Below are 17,966 nucleotides of genomic sequence, written 5' to 3' on the forward strand. Positions count from 1 at the left end.
TATTTTTTTATCAGTGTATTCTTTAGAAGCACTTAGTACTTCTTTGATTATAGTTACCACTACATTTTTTAGTTCCGAAATTATTTCTGATCTGATTTCTTCTATACCCCTTTCTGCAGTTGATTCTTTACTGTCAACGCTATTATTTCTGAGATATCTGGTGTGTGATTTCCAGTTTCCTCAGTGCTGGTGTTTTCTGCAGTTGTACTGGGTGGACTGGGGGCCTGAGACTGCATTTTATTCCTTCTCTTTGTCATTTTTTATACCACTGTTTTCTGTCTGACCTTTGGTGTAGAGCTTAGATAGAGTTATTACCTTAGCACCAGGTCCAGATCTACGAAGTTCTGATTCTTCCAGGTGGGTGTTGTTTGGATCTGGCTCTGTGCTCCACTTCATTCTGCTGCAGGCTTTGGAGTTGAACCCTATGTGTCACTCTGGCAAGATGTTCCTGCTCCTGAATCAGCTTGGTGGGTCTTGCCTCTAGCCTCTTTGCAGGGAGTTCTGCTGAAGGGTTCTGTGCTGGGCCTGCACTCTGGGTCTATTCAGGATCCCGGTCTCAGTCATCTCTCTCACTCACCAGGCCTGCGCTCTGGGTCTGTTCAGGATTCCGCGGCCCGGGTCGTCTCACTCACTCGCCGGGCCTGTGTTCTGGGTCTATTCAGGATCCTGCAGCTTGACTTCCTTCTCATGAGTTTATACTCTTTAAAATAAAAAGAATTTAAAGCTTACCTGTCACAATTGTGGAGATTGGGAATTCCATGATCAAAGGATCACTGTCCTCATTGTCTGGTACAGTCCTGTGTCTTCGTTCACAGATGTCAGACAGTATTCTCAAGGTGCCTTTCAGTTGCTGAGTGACGATAAAATCACTGTGAAATTTCATACAATGAATTCCCTTATAACATATCTGCCCTCAAGATCTCATCTAATACTCATCTAATATTAATACGGTAGAATACTATAGTACTTATCATTATGATACTATAATACTCTTCTAATACTAATAATCTATTATCTCAAATAAGTGATCTGATGCCATAACACAGGGACATGGTTTCTTTATGGTAATTTTGGGGAAAAGGGCATTTATTATTTTGAATGCAACAATAATTATCATCTTATTCCTAAAAATTTTTCTTTTGTCTCTGCAGGCTGCATGCCAACAACTACCAGTATGTTCTGGCTTTGGTTTTTGCGATTGAAGAGGTGAACAGCAATGCCCATCTGTTACCCAACACATCCCTGGGATTTGATCTGTACAATCTCTTTAATGATTTTATATCATTGGAAACCTTTCTCACTTGGCTCTCAGGATTTGATGCGAAAATCCCTAATTACACATGTAGAGGAGAAAGCAAGTCTGCAGTGGTACTTACAGAAACACCGTCAGCAGTATCTTCTCTAATATGCACACTGCTGGAACTCTACAAATTTCCTCAGGTGAGTGTGGGTGGTTGAGTAGACAGAAAATACACTCTATGATGAAAGAAGAAAACTGGATGTCTACATGTATCAAAGAATTGATTATCAAAGGCTAAGAACACAGAATGATGGGGAAACTATGCTTTATTTGCAATTAGGAGAGCAAGTTGGTACAAGTCAGGATTGGAATTGGGAGTTACATGTCTAGTCTACCATTTCACAAAACAGAGAAACTGAATACAGTTTGACATAAATGAAAAACAACTCTCTTCTGTTTCTAACTGCTGTTTCTAAATACACTTACAGATTGAAACATGAGTTATATTAATCCTTTTCTTCCTGTTGTTTTCTATTTCCTCTTCCCTTCAGCTTTCATTTGGTGTTTTTGATCCCGTCCTGAGTGACAATGGCCAGTTTTCTTCTCTGTATCAGATGTCCCCCAAGGACACATCTCTGACCATCGCCATGGCCTCCTTGATGCTTTATTTCAACTGGGACTGGATAGGGATAGTCATCTCAAAGGATGAGAAAGGTGTTCAATTTCTCTCAGCTTTGAGAGAAGAAATGGAAAGAAACAAAATCTGTGTGGCGTTTGTCCATATTATCCCTACCCATATAAATGTATACATGAATGGCTATTATAGATATAATAAGCAGATTGTGACATCATCAGCAAATGTTGTTATCATTTTTGGAGGCTTTCAAAATTCTGTACTTGCAATTTTTAGGCGATGGGAGTACTTCAACAACAGGATAGTCTGGGTCACCACCTCCCAATGGGATGCTTCCACGAGTAAGAGACATTTTCTCTTCAACCCCTTCCAAGGTACTCTCATTTTTTCACAACATCATGATGAAGTTTCTGGTTTTAAAAATTTTATCCAGACAGTGAATCCTTCAAAATACCCAGAAGACATTTTCCTTGCAAGATTGTGGTGGTTGCATTTTAACTGCTCAGTCTCAGAGTCTACATGTCAGTCCTTGGAGAATTGTTCATCATATGGCTCCTTGGAATGGCTCCCGTGGTACAAGTTTGACATGGCCATGAGTGAGGGGAGTTACAATATATATAATGCTGTGCACACTGTGGCTTATGCCCTCCATGAAATGCTTCTTCAAGTAGATATAGAACTGAAGAATATTGGGAAAAGACTGGGATTTTCTCCCTGGCAGGTAGTTATCTCCTTTGTATGTAATGGTTTGTCAGGAGATGGATACAATTTTCTTAAAAAGGCACAAAGGAAAAATACTTAGGAGGGTAAAATCTGGCTATTGTTTCATTTTCTTTATTTCTTTAATTTAATCTTACATATTTATATCTGGTAATCTGAATAAATAATTTGAAGATTGTATCATGTAATCTAGCAACCATTGTTGAATTCCTATTACTTTGTTTAGTGAAATCTTGTATCATTTCCAATGCTGGCTTTTTTCTATCACTATTTTGTATTCTTTAAAAAGAAAACAAAAGTGGCCCAAAGGTGTTTCAATGCAATAGTTCGGGGTCCTTTGTCCCCATATCAAGTGTTTCTGTACTTTTTACCATTAACAAAAAGTTATGTAGAAAATGGGTCAGACTAAAAATGTAGACAACAGTACTACGGTAGAGTTTCAGGAAATATCAGTGCTTTTTGTTCCAGAAGAATATGCCATTAAGCCTTGCTCACATTCTCAACAGGAAAATTCTAGGGTTTTTTCCATCAATTTCTCAAATAAAGCAAGGGAGCCAGCATTTTTAGTACCTAAAGTATTCTGAGCACTGAGGTGCAGAGTTTCATGCATGAACCTGTGTAATTTGATAAGCTATTTAGGTATTTGATGACCTTCAAGAACAATAAAAGAGGAAACTGGATTTGACATTTATGTGATTATCATGTCCACTGATTTTTGAGATGTGCCTACCTTAGCATATTTTCTCATGAGTCTTGCTGGCATTCTAGAAACGTCGTGTTGTTTTAGATTCACACAAGCAATCACTTTTTTTACTCCAGTGTCTTCATTTCACAAAATTGTATTTTGAGTTAAGGACTTAGGAAATGAGGGCATTGCCTTGTTTGTATATTCTTTCTTCACTCTGGCACTCACTTCATAAAGAAGGACAATTTTTTTTTAGTTGCACTTCACCCTGAAGAACTTGCAATTTAAAAATTTTATTGGAGACACTGTGGACATGAATCAGAAAAGAAAATTAAGTGCTGAGTATGATATTCTCAACCTTTGGGATTTTCCAAAAGGACTTGGACATAAGGTGAAAGTAGGAACGTTTTCCCCATACTTACCACGTGGTCAGCAATTGTCTCTGTCAGAGGAAATGATAGAATGGGCCACAGATCATAGAAAGGTGAGTTGCCTTTATCATACTTTTTTTTTCATACTTCTTATCTTATGTATAAAGTACCAAAATGTTGTGTGAGTGCTGTGTCTCTTCAAAGCTAAGAATCACATATGAACACTAAGTTTCTTTTCTTTTATCTTCCAACTTTACTTAATTATTTTTGAAAGGTGAGAAAGAATCACAATTCAATTAATTCATGCTTCTGTTTCTGAGTTACACGCACGGTGGTACATGCCTGTAATTCTAGCATCTGGAAGCCATAGTCAGGAGGATCACCATGCGTTCTAGACCAATGTGGGCTACGTAATGAATTCAAAGCCAGACTGAACTGCATAGTGAGACCTTGTGTCAAACAAAACAAAACAAACCATGTTTCTGAATGTTTATACTGTTTCCTCAGCTCACAAAATTGTTTCCTTCCATGATTCTGTTTGCAAACTGAGCTGTATGAGAATCAAAACAAATTCAATGGTCAGGTGCAATGCTGAGCTTGTGGGAATATTTGATTCCATTTTTATCCAGTTTGATTTGCCATTAGAATCATGTGAAGCAAAGTACATCTAACTTATGAACATTCACCTACCAGCATATGTCACATTACGTAAGTGTGAGAAATTATGGAAGTAGCTTATGAGTCTGCTGGAAATTGTCATAGTGTGCATCTGTGTGCTTATTGTACCATGTGATAGTATTTAGTAGCTGAATCAGAGTCCAGTTCTTCTGGAAACAAGAGAAAAAGAAGTGGTGTTGTGAAGATTTGGACTATGTTTGTGCTTTACATTTTAAATTCATGTTAAAGATGCATTTCTAATTGTAATTGTATTTTATTTTGAAGTGTAAAAACAAAATCATGAACAGAAATCAGAAACAAAGGCAAAAACATGGTAACACACAATGATATATATGCTACAGATTTTCAAAACAAGAATAGCTGATCAATAATGGTTGATATGTTATCTATTTTTATAGTGAAATCTGTTGCTCAGGTTAACAGATATAGTCACGCAAGATTGGGCATATGATTGAATATTACTGCATGCTTTCAAGAAATCTTAAAATTTTGTTCTTGTCTCTTTTTCTATTACCTTTTTCTAAAAATTTTATCCTGAAGAGATTATAGTTATAATTGACATGACATTAGAGACAGTACACATTTAGAAGACCAAGATGACATGTATTCAAGCTTAGTTTTTGTATTATACATTGCTGTCCTTGATGTAGTTGCATAGTTCACAGATACCAGCATACAGTGTTAGTCAAGGTGAAACTTCTACATATTAACTGTTATTTTCAAAACACTGATGGAAATTCTTCATACAATCACCTCAGTCATGCATGTTTTTCCTGTACCTTTTTTCCTATCTTTTAGATTCACTTGTCAGACTTACAAGCTAATCTGACTTATGCACATTCTTTTGGAATGGAATTCATTTACTCATTTGCAAATTGGGGGCTTACTGTATAATAATATTAAATGTACCTGAGATTTTTCAATTAACCACACACTGACATATGCACAGTAAGCTTACCAGTGGTCCAATAGTTTAAAATAATGTAGCTTTCATGGAACTGGGTGAAAGTCTTACTTACCACAAATATGTATTTTCCTCAGCCTCCAAATTCAGTATGCAGTTCCAGTTGTAGCCCTGGATTTAGGAAATCCCATCGGGAGAGAAAGGTTGTCTGTTGTTTTGATTGCATCCCCTGCCCAGAGAACGAAATTTCCAATGAGACCAGTAAGTGTGTGCCTTACGGTTAAATTCTGTATGACTCTTGTGCTTCTCCATTCATGAATTTAAAAAGATAGAAAAGATTATCGCATGACAAAATTTTGCTACTCTTAACTTTATTTTTTATAATCCATCTTTGTGTGTCTTAGAGTAATGCAAATCCAGTGACTTAACCTGGACTCTTTGACTAATAGGTTTAGATTAACTGATGATAGTATTGTCTGCAGACATTTCTTTTTCTTTTATTTTTATTTATTTAGTGTGTGTGTGTGTGTATGTGTGTGTGTGTGTGTGTGTGTGTGTGTGTGTGTGTGTGGCCAGCTTAGTACACCAGGGGGCGAGGCTGGCTGGTATGTGGTGCTGGGGGATCGAACCGTGGTCCCTGTGCTTTGCCAAGCTTGTTCCAAGTAGGTGCTTTAGACCACTTGAGCCATCTCGCCAGCCCCCAGACATTTCATTTTGACAAGTCTATAGTAACAGATTTATTTCAGCTAATTTGTCACATACAATTCATCTTTTCTGAAACTATGAGTAGATCATATTGAAGGCATAAATGTACATGTTTTTACTTTTAAGTTTCCATTTATGTCATGGAACCAAGCAAACATTCAAGAGCATTTTCTTGGATTGCAGTGTATGTATTTCTGTGATATATAACATACTGTACAGTGTATACTCTATAGCATATCTTTAATGGGTGAGCTGTGTCTCTTAATCACCTTCAGTTACCTGGTAAGTAGGGAAGTCAACCAATGGAGATGTAAATTCAATTTATTATTATGAGGCTTCAATTAACTTATACAGATCCTAAAGAATAAAACAGATGATGCTGCCTGTATTTCATCAAAGGCACCATGAATTGCTTGAAAAATAGAAGCAATATTATAGTAGATGAAATAAGGTTATGATAATTTATTGATAACATTCATACAAATAGTTAAATATGAAAATTTACAATTTCATGTATCGTATAGAGAATATGAAAATATCAATGTTACTTGGATACAAAAAACAGAAGTGTAGTTTTTAAAATACAATGGAGAAAAAAGGGGCAAAGACAAGTATACAGAATTTTTTAACACAACATACAATATACTCTACCACAAAAGATGCCAACAGAAGTATTTTATTGGAAATGAAGTAATAGGCCAGCCAGATAGCTCAGCATATTAAAGCACCTGCTTAGGCAGATGGAGGGGCCAGGGGTTCGGCCCCTGGCCTGCCGCACCAGCCCCGTCCCCGGGATGCGCTGAGACAGTGATGGAGACTGAGTGTGGTGGCACGTGCCTGTAATCCCAGCACTTGGGAAGCTGAAAGCAGGAGGATCACTACGAGTCCGATTTGTGTAGTGAGACCCTGTAGAACCTCTACTAAATACATTTTTTAAAAAATAAATGAAGTAATAAATGTGTTTCCTTAGATTGTATTGAATAATCCTGTCCTTTTCCTATCCCCCTTCTTTGTTTCCCTTATTTGATAATTCCTTTCCTTTCTTCCCAATATCTATTCTCCATTTATATACACCTTTTACATTAATCGCGTAAGAGAAGTAATGCAATATTTAAACTTGTGTGCCTGATTTATTTCACTCAAATTTATGATCTTGACGCACATTCATTTTCATGAAACTATTTTTTAAGTTTATTCTCCTTTATGACAGGGTACAACATTCTTTATAAACATAACATTTTCTTTGTCCATTCATCTACTGATGGACATATAGGCTGTTTCCAAAATTTAACTATTAAGAACTGTGTTCTTATAAGCATGAGTATGCATACAACATTTTTGTGATTTGCTTTAACTCTTTTGGGAAGATTTCTAGAAGGGAAAGAGCTGGGTCAAATGGAACACCAGGATTTAGTCTTCTGAGAACTCTCTACACTGCTTTCCAGAATGGTTGTACTAATTTACACTGCCACCCTATAGTGGAGGAGGGTTTCCTTTTACTCACAGCCCTGCCAACATTAGTTATTTGTTGATTTCTTGAAGATTTGAAGATAGCCATTCTTTTATGACTGAGATGCAATCTCAATAGTTTCTTCTTTAAAAAAACCTATTTCAAGGTGAATTGAAAAATAATAGCTAAGAAATTAGAAATTATACACAATTTCAAAAGAAACAATGCAGATGAGTGAAAGAGGCCTGCCTGAGACATTGTCATGGGCTCTTGGCCTCCAGTTGGACTTGTGGGAGGCATCGTGTTGGGCTCTAGGTCTCCAGCTGGACTCAGGCAGGACACTACCATGGGATCCAGGCCCTCATCTGGACTCTTTCAGTCTTAGTGTGTGGATAGATTTCCTGTACTCTCCTTGTATATGACTCTTAGGGTGACTATTATAAAATAATCTTTAAAAAAAAACAAGATGACAGGTATTCAACAGTGTTTGTTATACTTCACATTGTTGTCTTCAAAGTAGTTGCTCAAAATATCAGCTATAAGCATGTAAAATTGGTAAAGTAAAAACCTTACAGTTAAGTGCTCCCATGAAAAAGCAATAGAAATTAGTAGTAAAATCATCTTAGCTATCTTATGTATATACATGCATGATTTTCTCTCCTTTTTTAACTTTCTTTTCTCTTTTCCCTCATGCCAATGGTTTATTCTTTTTTCTCAGTTTCTTTTATGTTCACTGTATTTATTGTACCTTTCAGAGTTTATTTCCTCTTTCAGGTTCTTACACTAGGGAAACAATATGATGTTTACACACGTGGGTCTGATTTATTTTGCTTGAGAGTATAACTTCTAGTTTTGTCCATTTGCCTACAAAAATCTCAACTTTGTCATTTTTTATAGCTGAGTAATTGTATAAAATTGTATAAAATTACCACATACTTTCTCATCCATTCTTCAGTTGGTGCATATTTATGTTGTTTGCCAGGTTTAGCTATGTCACATTGTACTACTATAAACATGGGTGAACATATATCACCATAGTATGATATTTGACCAGGGATCTCTTATTAAAAAGCTTTTGTGCATCATAAGAAATCACCAACAAGGTGAAAAGAAAACCCACAAATTGAGAAAATATCTTAATCAACAGACACTCAGACAATGGCCTTCTATCTAGAATATATAAAGAACTAAAAACATTTGGCCCCAAAGTACAAAGATCCAACCCAGAAGTGGGAATCTGAGAAGAATTCACACTTCTTAGAGGAAGACATACAAATGACCAATAAATACATTAAAAAATATTCAACAGCACTGGTCATTTGAGAAATGCAAATCAAAACAACACTGAGATTCCATCTCAGCCCAGAAAGAATGGCTTTAATAAAGAAATCAACTAATAACAAAAGCGTTGTGAATGAAGAAACCATCTCCACTGTAGGGGACAGTGTAGGCTGGTACAACCTCTATGGAAATCAGTGAAGAGCGTCCTCAAAAAACTAAGATTAGAAGTCCCATTCAATTCAGTGTCATTTTAACTTACATTTCTGGTATAATACAAGATATTGAATGTTTTTTTATGTATTATTTGCAGTTTGTACTTTTTCATCTGAGAAGTGTCTCTTCAGATACCCATGTTTGGATTGGTATTTAAATTGGGGAGTCTGGGCACAGCAAGATAACTCAGCAGATTAAGTGACTACATAGGCAAGCGCAGGGATGAGGGTTCGATCCCCAGCACCATATGCCATGCCGGCCCAACGGGCAGGCTGAGTCAACCACCAAGTCCAGGCATGCTGGTGGATGTCTGTACTGCCAGCGCTGAGGGGGCTGAAAACAGAAGGATCACTTCGAGTGTGAGCTGCATAGTGAGACCCTGTACCAAATACATTAAAAAATTGAGGAGTCTGATTTTCTTATATATTTTAGATATTGGCATTTTTTTTTCCTGAGTGGTAGCTGATAAAATATTTCCCCATCCTGTAGGTGGTCCTTTTACTCTGTCAGTAGTTTCTTTGGCTATAAACAGCTTTTTAATTTGCTGTATATGCAGTTGTGGATGTTTTGTGTATTTCCTGTGTTATTGGAATTATATTGAGGAAGTCTTTGCCTGAACATGCATCTTCACAGGTGTTAATCTATCTTGTGGAAGAATGTTTCTGTCTTTAGATTTAGATCTTTGATACACATATTCAGTTTAGTGACAGATATGGCTCTAGATTCGATCTTTGGCATGTGCAAGACCAGTTTTCACAGTAATATTTATTTAAAAAAACCTATCTTTCTTCCAGTAATGGTGTTTGTCCCCTTTTATCAAGATATAAATCATAGTATACTGGTAATTGTTTTTGTATCTTCTGAATTATTCCATTGATACTTGTGTCTGGTGTTCAGGATTTTTTGTTTATTCTATTTTGTTTTGTTTTGCCTGGATAATGCTGTTTTAATCATGAGAACAGTTTAGACTCACTTCAAATCAGTACTTTCAATACCCCTGACTTCCCCCTTACTCACCAGAATTTTTTTTGACTATTTGAGATAGCTTCACCTTAGATATAAAATTTAGAATTGTTTTCTCTAGTTCTATGAAGTATTCTAGTGGAATATTGATTGGGGTTGCATTAAATCTATAAAACAGATTTGAAAGTATGTGTACTTCACCATGTTCATCCTATTTATTGAAGAATAGGAGATGACTTTCAATTTCTAATTTTTTCAATCTCCTGTTTCAGAATGTTATCGCTTTCAAGGTGAAAGTATTTTACTTTCTTTGTTGAACTGATGCTTACGTATGTCACTTTCCTTGATAGTATTGTGAAAGGTTTTGTTTCTTAATTTTTTTTCTATGAAATTATTTGTGTATAGGAATGCTACTGATTTTTGTGTGCAGACTTTGTATCCTGATACAGTGTTCATTTTTTTCATTAATTCTGGGAGTCCTTTTATGGAGCTTTTGGATTCTCTACATAAACTGTCAGCAGCAAATAATAATAATTAAACTTCTTACTGTGCTAGTTTTATTTCATTTGCTGATCTAATTCCTTGGTCTATAGTTTCCAGAACTATGCTGAGCATGAGTGATGCTAGGGGCATCCTTGACTTGTTCATGGTTTTAGAATGGCAGCTTTCAGGTTTACTGCTTATTTAACTTTATTGTTTCAATTTAGATATACATAATGGCCACATTGATCACAGGGAAAATTTAAATGTATATGATATATCTTAATTACTCATTTTCCCAATGCCCTCCCATCCCTTAACCCCTCTCCCCTCTTTATTCACAAAGATGTCCTCCATTTAATCTTCTTTCAGGGCTGGCCAAATAGCTCAGCAGACTAAAGCACTCGCAAGCAGAAGCAGGGGTCGGGGGTTCAATCCCAGAACCTGTTGGGCCGGCCCCGCCCCCAGGGCACCCTGAGATGGCAATTGAGACTGGGCATGGTGGTGTGCTCCTGTAATCCCAGTTCTTGGGAGGCTGTTAACAAGCAACTCACTACGAGTCCAATCTGGTAGTGAGTGAACACCCTGTAAATGTTTTCTTAAAATAACTTTAAAAACCATCTTTTATTGACTCTTTCCTTGTTCTCCTTTCCATTTCTTTATTACCACTCCCTACTTCTTTCTTCTTTCAAACTATTTCTTCCTTTTTCACAGTATCTATTGCACATTTTGTCCTTCATTTACTATTTTAGTTTCTCACATCAGCAAGACAATGTGATATTTACGTATATGTCTGATTTATTTTGCTCGAAAGTATGGCCTCAAAGTATATACATTTATCTAGAAATGTCCCAGGTTAATCTTTCTTTATGGCTTAGTAGCACTCCACTGTATTAAAAAAATACATCTTTTTATCACCCTGGTCAGCAGACATTTCAGTTATTTCCAAGACTTAACTATTACAAGCTGTGCTGCTATAAACATGGGTGTGCATATATCAGTGTAGTGTGATGTTTATAATTCTTAAAGAGGAGAATAACTCAGTCAAATGAAATGTCTTATGTTAGATTTTTGAGGAATGGCCACACTGATTTCCACAGTGATCAAACCAGTCCACACTCCCAAAAATTGTAAGAACGGTTCCTTTTGGGGCCGGGGAGATAGCACAGTAGAGTAAGCACTTGCTTGGCAAGTTCAAGGTCCTGAGTTCAACGCCCAGCACGGCCAAAAAAAAAAAAAAGTTCCTTTTTCCCCACAGCCCCTCAAGCATTTCTTATTGGTTGATTTATTGATGATAGCTATTCTTTCCAGGGTGAGCTGGTATCTCAGTGTTCTTTTCATTTGTGTTTTTCCAGTAACCAATGATGCTGAACATTTTTTCATATATTTGTCTTTGCATTTCTCCAACTGAGAAGTGTGTATTCATCTCCAATGCCCATTTTTAAATTGGATTTTTAATTTTGGGTGTCCAATTTTTAAATCCTTTTTTATGTTTAGATATGAGCCTTTTGTCTGAAGGACAATTGGCCACAATTTCTTCGCACCCTATCAGATGTCTCTTCACTCTGTTGGTGATGTCTTCTGCTGTGTAATTCCTGTGGGACCATATTTTGCTCATAAAATATTTGCCTACTCAAATGTCTTCAAGAATTGTGCCTCTCCTCTCTTCCAGTAGATTTAGTGTTTGTGTTTTAACATCTAGCAATTTGATCCCTTTATCACTTTAATTTAGTTGATGGTACTAGATATGGACCTACTTTTAAGCTTCAGCACATGGAAAGCCACTTTTACCAGCACTATTTATTAAAGGGACTATCTTTCATCTGGTGAACGTGTTTGGCCCATTTATCAAAGATAAGGTGGCTGAGGATCTTTGTGTCTTTGCTCATTAGAGATTTACCTGTAGTTTTCTCTTTAGGTTGAGTTGTTCTCTGGTTTTGCTATCAGAGTAATACTTTGTGTCCTGAAACTATTTTGGGAATATTGTTTCACTAAATTTCAATTTTATTAAAGTTTCACCAGTTGTTGCATCAGATCTCTAAAGTTCTTATAGAATTTGGCAGTAAATCTCTCATGACCTGAGCTTGTCTTTGTTGATAAGGTTTTAATTACATTTCCAAATTAATTGATTGGTAGTAGGTTAAAATTTTTGTAACTTCTTGATTTACTTTTAGCAATTTATGCTTATCTAGGAATCTGTCCATTTCTTTCATGTTTTGCGTCCGATTAGAGCACTGGATCTCTCTTTTTTTGCTTTGATGTTTTTTATTTTTACTAGAGATTTACAATGTAAGTTTTCTTTCTGAGATGACATGGTTGCATAGTTTTTCTTTATTTAATACTCAGAAGAAGTAATTAGACTGACATCACTTAGAGAACTTCTAGACATTATTATTTCTAAACTTTAGTCTTTTAAATTTTGTAGTCTTTAACAACTAGATTATTAGAATATTTTTTATTCACTTTAATGAGAAAAAAGATAAAATAGCAATGAAATAGTACTGGATCTCAGGTATTGAATATCTGGATCTCCAGGTGATCTGTTGTGCTTTCTTTCTTTTCATACCTAATTTCATGTATTTTTATTTGCATGTAGTTTAGTTTTTTCTTTCCTTTATTTTATAAGTTTGGCTAAGCATGTATGAAATTTAATTTGAAAAAACCCAACTCTTCTATTCACCGATTTTTTTGGGGGACGGGGCTTCTGTGTTTTTACTCTACTCTCACATTAATTTCTACTCTGATCTTTTTAATTATCTCCCTTCTTTGAGTTTTCAATTTGATTTGTTCCTTTTGTAGAAGTTTGAGTTTCAACATTATGTTATTCCTTTGGCTCATTCTGTTTTCCTTATGCGAGATGCACTGATATAAATTTACCCCTGAGAATCACTTTCAAAGTGCCACATAACTTCTGATATGTTCTACTGGCGTCATAGAACCTATATGATTACATTTTTCAACAAAAATGTAGTTTATATGAATCATAATAGCATTTTAAGCTCTAGTGTTTTGCTTTCAAAGCATACATAAAAGATTAATTTTCCTTCCAATGAACACAGGCATTGTGGAAAAAAACAGGGACTACAAAAGAATGGTTCTTTTTCTTGTTATTTTTTAATAATTTTATAGAGAAACAAATAGCAATGAAACAGTTTCAAAACCAATTACTAACACAGCTTCAATAATTAATATATTGCATATTGTTGTCCTAGTGGTTATACATTGTACAGATGCAGACATGATATCCTGTCCATAAGCACTATTAGAATAAATCTCTTGGGCTGGGGAGATGTCTCAGTGGAATAAGTTCTTCACTGACAAGCACAAGGGCCTGAGTTCAATCACTGCTTCCGAAAAACAAAACAAAACAAAACAAAAGAACAAATCTCTCTATTCAATGATCCAAGAGAATGCAGCTGTATATCTATCCTAACAATTTTAAACATACAGATACAAAATGGTCATTCATTTGTATCCCCCTTTTTTGTTTAGTTTTGTTAGAGAAGGGAATTCCATTGTCAACTAAATATTGTAGGTGCATGAATTCAGCAAACTATTCCAATATAGTCCAGTAGCAAATAACAGTAGTGGGTTTTCCATAAGACTGGAAATGACAGAAGTTGTTGACTTGCAGCGGGGATGGCTCAGTGGGATAAATGCTTGCCTGGCAAGTGCAAGGGCCTGAGTTCAATCCCCAGTTTCACCTGAAAAAGAAAAACAAACAAACAAACAGTTTTGACTTCAGCCTCAGCTCAGCATGTTAATATGGCTTTACATTTTATATCTTGTTTTTATACATTTCTGCTGGATGATTAAGACCAAGATAAAGCAAGACTTTTATAACAAGTAATGTAACTTTGTATCTGATAAGGTCAGTCAAATCCCTTCATGAGTTACCCTGAAACCCTATACAGCAGTTTGCAGATCCTTTGACTGTGTCATCCTTGAAGATGAGTCACAGATATTGCTTGACCAATTTGCTCTCTGTGAAAGCCTGAAAGGATGTTTACTCTCCATGTGACGCTCCTTAGGCACACTCTACATAGTCAATCACATTCCTCTGCGGCCCCATAATCTCCTTGATCAGAAAATTTGGGACACAACTGAGTTACATGATGTTATAGTACAGGTTCTCCTATGTCCTGAGTCTTCATTGACCTTGAAAAGCTAGGGCAAAAATGATGGCGGCCCTTACAGCCCTTCTTTATCTCTAATTTTTGCTCTGCGAACTTAGGTTGGTAACACTCCAGAAGAGAAGCTTATTGTTATTAACATACAATCTAGGCAGTTGAGCTTAACCTAACTATATGTCTGAATATAAAACATCTTAGCCATAACATGGAGCAGGTATTTTCCCTCAAATATTGATATGTTAAACTTTAATTCCCTACAGAATGTGAAGAACAAAATTAAAAAAGTAAAAAAGTATTTTAAAAAATATGAATAAACAGTTACATATTTTGACACAGAAATTTAGAAATCTAACCATGTGCAGCATTATAGCAGGACAGTCCTGTGACATTTTCGTTTTGTCTCTTCTTTATTTATTGCCCCCTTTTTTAAACACACATTTACTTGAGAGACAGTATGGCAGTAATTTTTATGTCTTAACAAACAGTATGCATTTAGAAGACTAGAATGGCAGGCATTCCAAGCATGACCCTCTCATTACACATTGCTATCTTCAGGGCAGTTGCCCAGTTCACAGGTATCACCACATATAGTTAGTCATGGTGAGAATTCTACCAATTAAGTGCTAGTTTCAAAAACATGCCTAAAATTCTAAGAATCATTCCCTTACCAATCTTGTGCAGATAAATCTATGACTTTGCCCCTGTCATTTTTCCTAGCTTTTCTCCTTGCCCTCTCTTCCTTGTCTAATCCTCAAGTTCCTGCTTTCTTTTCAATTCTGTTTTACATGCTTATTTTTATTTCTTATTTTGAGTTCTTATACTAGGGAGACTATATGATATTTACACATGTTTTTCTGGTTTATTTCACTTATGAGTATATCTTCAAGTGGCATCCACTTATATATGAAAGCTTTGAGTTTCTCATTCTTTATAGCTGAGTAATACTCCATTGTATAAAAATCCCACAACTTTTTTGTCCATTACTCAGGTGACAGGCATCTTGGTTGTTTCCAAGATTTGAGTATCACAAATTGTGCTGCTATAAACATAGGTACGCATATATCACTATGATATGACGTTTTCAGTTCCTCCATGGAAATTGTCAGTAGGGGGTTACCTGGTTTGAATAGGATTTCCAGTCCTAGATTTTTAAGGATTCTCCACACTGCTTTCCATAATGGTTGCACCAGTCTACATTCCCACCAGCAGTGGAGAAGGGTTCTTCTTTCCCCACAGCCTCATCAATGCATGTTGGTAGTTGATTTCATGATAGGCATTCTCTCTGGTGTTAGATGGTATCTCAGTGTTGTTTTAACTTGCATTTCACGGAAGGTTAGTGATGTGGAGCATTTTTTGATATATTTATTCACTTCTTTAAATTTGTCCTCTGAGAAGTGTGTTCATCTCAGATGCCCATTTTTGGATTGGGTCTTTAAATTGTGGGGCCCTAATTTTTTTTAGTTCTTTATAAATTAAAGAGAAAAGACCTTTGTTCATGTCTTTATTAGTCGAGATTTTTTTTTCAAATTTCTGGGTTGTCTTTTTACATTGTTGGTAATTTTTTTGACATGCAAAAACGTCTGGATAAGATAACATTCCAGTTGCTAATTCTTTCTATCGTTCCCCATGTGATTTGATTTTTGTTCATGAAATCTTTGCCTACCCCTATGTCTTCAAGAGTTCCTTCAAATTTCTCTTCCAGGACATTTAGTGTTTCTATTTTAATGTTTAGATCTTTAACCCATTTTTTACTTTAACTTAGTGCATGGAGATAGACCTGGGTCAAGATTTAATTTTTGCCAGGTAGAGGCAGTTTTTCCAGTACCATTTTTTAAAGACTCTATCTTTCTTCTACTAAGCATGTTTGGTCCCTTTCTACAAGATAAGGTGCCTGGATGTGTTAGTAGAGGATTGTGCTTCTTCTAATCTATGCCATTCATCCTCAGATCTATTTTGTTGCCAGTACATGCTGATTTTATCACAGTAGTTTTGTAGTATAATTTCAAGTCAGTAGTTGTGATGCCTCCAGCTTTGTCTTTGTTGCCCTGTATTGCATTTACTATTCTAGGTCTTTTCTGGCTTCTAATAAATTTTAAGAATGATGGCTCTAAATTGTGAGGCATGCTGTTGGTAGTTTGATAGGGATTGCATTAAATCTGTACAGCAATTTTGGGAATATGGTCGTCTTCACAAAGTTAGTTCTTCCCATCCAGAAGCAGGGACTATCTTTCCATTTTCTGAAGTCCTCTACAATGGTTTTTTTCAGAGTACTGCAATTTTCCTTGAAAAGATCTTTTACTTCTTTAAATTTATTCCAAGGTATTTCAATTTCCACAGTGCTATTGTAAATGGTATTGTCTCACTAATTTCACCCTCAGTGTGTTTGTTATTTGTGTAGAGGAATGCTCTTGACTTTTAACTATTGACTTTGTATCCTCCTATACTAATAAATTTGTGTATCGATTATAGTAGCTTCTTGGTGGAGTTTTTTGGGTCTTCAAATAAGGTATCATGTCATCTACAATTAGTGATAATTTAACTTCTTTACCTATTCTTATTCCTTTAATTTCTCTCTTGTATAATGGCTCTAGCTAATGATTCCAGAACTATATTGAATAGGAGTGGTGAAAGAGGACATCCTTGGCTTGTACCAGAACTAAGAGTAAAAGATTTGTTTTTCACTGTTTAGAATTATGTTAGCCATTGCATTATCATAGATGACTTTTACCAGATTAAAGCAGAGGCCATCTATTCCAATTTTTTGTAAGACTTTGAATGTGAATGAGTGTTGGACTTTGTCAAAAGCCTTTTCTGCATCAATTGAGATCATCACGCAGTTTTTATATTTGGTTCTATAGATATAGTGTTTTACATTTATAGATTTTCAAGTATTGAACCATCCTTGCATGCCTGGGATGAATCCTACCTGGTTATGGTGTATAATCTTCTTGATGATTTGCTGTATTCTATTTGCTAGGATTTTATTGAGGATTTTTGCATCTATGTTCATGAGCGAGATTGGCCTGTTGTTCTCTTTCTTAGTTGTGTCTTTCCCTGGTTTTGATATAAGTATAATACTTGCTTCCAGGAATGACTTTGGGAGGATTCCTTCCTTTTCAATTTCATTGAAGAGTTTGAGGAGTATTGGAATTATATCTTCCATAAATTTCTTGTACAATTTATGAGCTGTGAATCCATCAGGACCTGGGCTTTTCTTTGTTGGTAGGTTTTTATTACATCTCATATTTCATTGTCTCTTATTAGGCTATTGAGAGTGGTTATATCTTTTTAATTCAGTTTTGGTAATTTCTAACTTTCTAGGAGACTGTCCATTTCGTCTGTGTCTTCTATTCTGTAAGACTAAAGATTCTCAAAGTAGCTATTGATAATCTTCTGAATTTCCTCTGGGTCTGTGGTAATTACACCCTTTTCATTCTTTATTGCTTGTATTTGAATTTTTTCTTTCCTCTTTTTGATAAGGTTAGCTAGGGGCTTAGAGATTTTATTTA

At 35.8% G+C, this 17,966-nt stretch overlaps 1 protein-coding gene across 1 annotated transcript in view; it reads left to right on the forward strand.

Annotated features, from left to right (window-relative positions):
* Positions 1-17,966, forward strand: part of LOC101586209 (vomeronasal type-2 receptor 116-like) — a 78,056-nt gene that overhangs the window by 25,383 nt on the left and 34,707 nt on the right. The window contains exons 5-8 of the mRNA XM_004644962.1: positions 1,152-1,440; positions 1,792-2,595; positions 3,536-3,763; positions 5,370-5,493. Of these exons, the coding sequence (XP_004645019.1) occupies positions 1,152-1,440; positions 1,792-2,595; positions 3,536-3,763; positions 5,370-5,493 (1,445 nt within the window). The remainder of the gene's footprint in view (positions 1-1,151; positions 1,441-1,791; positions 2,596-3,535; positions 3,764-5,369; positions 5,494-17,966) is intronic.

The sequence above is a fragment of the Octodon degus genome, unplaced genomic scaffold (assembly GCF_000260255.1).
Source record: "Octodon degus isolate 3935 unplaced genomic scaffold, OctDeg1.0 scaffold00214, whole genome shotgun sequence".
Taxonomy (NCBI): domain Eukaryota; kingdom Metazoa; phylum Chordata; class Mammalia; order Rodentia; family Octodontidae; genus Octodon; species Octodon degus.